The sequence below is a fragment of the Brachycentrus maculatus genome, unplaced genomic scaffold (assembly GCF_059751285.1).
Source record: "Brachycentrus maculatus isolate JH-2025_06_01 unplaced genomic scaffold, ASM5975128v1 h1tg001371l, whole genome shotgun sequence".
In the NCBI taxonomy this organism is placed as follows: Eukaryota; Metazoa; Arthropoda; class Insecta; order Trichoptera; family Brachycentridae; genus Brachycentrus; species Brachycentrus maculatus.
In genome coordinates, this window is record NW_028282024.1 from 51,919 (window position 1) to 55,400 (window position 3,482).

General features: G+C 38.9%; 1 protein-coding gene across 1 annotated transcript; it reads left to right on the forward strand.

The window, feature by feature from the left end:
- The first annotated feature begins 903 nt into the window (after positions 1–903).
- LOC148299075 (ammonium transporter Rh type C-like) lies at positions 904–2,293 on the forward strand. The gene is made up of 2 exons (XM_088276399.1): positions 904–1,281; positions 1,339–2,293. Exons 1-2 carry the CDS (start codon positions 904–906, stop codon positions 1,864–1,866), a joined length of 906 nt encoding a protein of 301 aa, XP_088132525.1. The 3' UTR covers positions 1,867–2,293.
- The last annotated feature ends 1,189 nt before the right edge of the window (positions 2,294–3,482 follow it).

A 3,482-nucleotide genomic window follows, 5' to 3' on the forward strand; every position in this document is an offset into this window, starting at 1 on the left:
CGATATTTTGGTTGATGTATCACTGCCGATGTATGCACTCGGCGCTGGGGTTTTTTAGTTTCCATTTAAATAGTTTGAGAAATTCAATTAATCGCGGTTATACCCGAACGAAAACCCTTTTCTGACATTTTCAGGTCTCTTTTTATCGAAGCAAGAGAATGAGTTATACCTTCCCGGGTCTAAGGATTCTTTGTTACCATCGAAATATCGAGTTCGACTGCCGAATCCGATATCTGCCCGTCTTTCTGATAAACTGCTCTTGGCATCATAACACGAACGATTGCAACTAATTTATATTGTGCTGTACTTTTGTTTAGACTCCTTGAAGCGCGGACTCTTTCCAAAGGACCACTGAAACTTCGACGAAGAGTTATTGGCTGGATGATTTGCAATTTGCAAGGGAGTCGTCGATGAGAACATAAATTTATTAATAAATATGTCGTAAGTTGTATATATCATATCAATATCCTATTGTACACCATATTATCATATTGCATCGTGTCATACCTTTATATTTAATAATAATCATACATCTTATTATTTGGATGCAGCATTTAATCAATTAAATATGATTGTAATTTGTTGTATAACATTTGTATGAACCTTTTTAGACTAATAAACATTAAATACATTTTTTGGCAATATAAATATGTAGAAACTGCTCATTAGCCTCATTAATACAATATATTTCCACATAGTTTGCATTACCTGCACTAATCACTTAATTGCAAGGAGAAGTTTCAAAAATGCAAACTCAGCGAAACGGCATGTAAATTGCAAAATGTATCGGAGAAAATCCCACAAGTGAAGATGCCAAAGAATTGATTGGATCTTCGCAGTAGATTGAAGCCATTCAAAACATTGTTGAAATTTAATAAAATTTATTAAAATTCCTATCAATCTATGCTTGCACAAAGAGAGAAAGTCCACAAGAGAAAAAGAGTGCAATTCGCAGTCTTAATCTGCATCTGCGAAATCATCATCTTGATTTTATACGGGCTTTTTGTCCGGCCGCTTGCTCACAGCGATTCCGAAACAAACCCTAAATATTACCCAGCTTACCAAGATGTCAATGTAATGATGCTCATTGGTTTCGGCTTCTTGATGACTTTCATTAAAAACCATGCTTGGTCTGCTCTCTCCTATACATTCTTCATTAATGCCATTGTTGTGCAGTTCTACATCCTCATGGCCAATTTCTGGGAGAAAGTCATGCATGGAGGGTGGGAGAATCAGACCATTTCAGTATACGAAAAGACCTTTATAGCTGCCTCCTATTCAGTTGCGGCCATGCTCATTGCATTTGGCGGACTTCTCGGCAAAGTTGGACCTCTCTAGTTGCTCATTATGGCCGTTATTGGCACATTCGGATACACGCTCAACGAGTCAATCGTTTATATTGCTTTAAAAACTTATGATGTTGGAGGAAGTACGGCTATTCATACATTTGGAGCCTATTTCGGGCTGACTGTTAGCTTCATTCTTTCTCGGAAAGTCAAACCTACCAAAGGCCCTGAGGAATCATATATGAATAGCACAATCGCAATGATCGGGACATTGTTTTTATGGATGTTCTGGCCCTCTTTCAATGCTGGCTATTTCCCCGAAACGCCTTTCGAAAAGACCGTCATTATTAGCAACACAATACTATCTTTAACGGGAAGCTGCTTAGCTGCCTTTATTACCAGTGGTCTCTTTAGGGAAAAGTTCGTTATGGACGACTTACTCAATGCTACATTGGCTGGAGGCGTTGTAATCGGAGCTCCATGTAGCATAATTACCAACCCAGCCGCTTCTCTGACAATAGGGCTCGTCACTGGATTTATTTCGACGATGGGATACATAAAACTGCAAAAGTTTTTATAACAAAAATTCGGGCTAAATGATACATGCGGCGTCAACAATTTGCACGGCATTCCGGGTTTACTCGGCGGGTGCCTTAGTGCGGTTGTAATAGCAGCTTACCAGTCGGATCCGATGAAAACTGAGTTTGATAATATCCTAGACTCCTATCCGACACCAAACGGCCGAACTCTAGGGTAGCAGGCCGGGATTCAAATAGCAGCTACATTTATATCTTTCGGCATTGCAATCGGCTGCGGAATAATAGTTGGCCTAATCTTATATCTGATCTATGACTTCGAGGCCTAATAATTCTATGAAGATAAACACTACTTTGAAGTTCCAGAAGAAGACAACGAATCCTAGAATCGAAAACATCTTTAAAATTTCGGCCACAGCAAGGCCCCATCATTTGAGTCTTTGGCAAATATTCACCAGCGCCAGCCCTCAGAAATCATTCTGCAGACCAAAAAATAATTGATTTGAAAACTTTAAATCCAATTTATAACTTTGAGAATTGAATTGATAATAAAATTATTTATATGAACTCAATTCCTGAACTTTACTCCCTTAATAGCTCGCACTCTCAAGGGGGGATCGAAGGGTACTTTGTGGAGAAGAAATATATCGACCCAATGAAATTGAAGTAATAAAGAATCCTGAATCAATCGAAGGATAAGCCTGTCTCTGCCAGGCCTGTTAATGTCAGCAAAAAAACTACATTTATTGATGATGTGCAAAAGATCTCTGCCAAATTGCCAGGCCCTACCAGTTATGAGACTTCGTTGCCAGACAAATCAAAAATTAAAACATCAGGCGTTGTACATTTACCTGACAGAAAAACCTATTTCGAGTAAATCCAAAAGGAGGCGAAGAAAAAGAATATACCAGGGGTTGGTCTCTATAGCAAGGTTGAAACAGAGGTTGATAGCAAAGCAAGGCTTAAATCCAATCTGAATAAAGCAGAATCCCCATCCTATGCTTAGGCTAGTATGAGAAACTCTTTAGCAGCTCCAGGTGTCGGATAATACAACTCTCATCGGGCAGTACTAGATCACAGGGGAAGCAAATGGTCTCCTGATCCCGAAAAAAAGAAAGATAAAAAAGATAAAGATAAGAGCAGTGTCAAATTTCCGTCAGTGGGAACTTATACCCCAAATCCCGCATCCTATCGCCTTTTTTCGAGTGTTTCCGACAGCCAAAGAAAGTCATATGGGGGACTAGGTGGGAAGACCTAGAGATTTAAGTCAAGCAAGGACAAAAATTTGCCATTTTACGACATTTTAAGTGAATGGGGAATGAAAAATAAGCATGTCAACAAAGATATTCTCACCAAGATTTCGCATAACCCGAGTGCGAGCAGATCTGTTTATTATTGATAATTTTTACTATTAACAGGATACTCAGCCATGGCAAAAGCAGTTTCACTCATTTCTGAATTGAGTCTAGAAATGAAATTAAATCGAATTAATCTTCCATTTTTATAAGATTCGTATGATTGCATTTTGGATCAGTTTTATTTATATTGATACTTAAAGTTGTTATTTAATAATAGATGATTGGTCCATCATAGCTTGGGGTTGGGGTTGGGGTTGGGGTTGGGGTTGGGGTTGGGGTTGGGGTTGGGGTTGGGGTTGGGA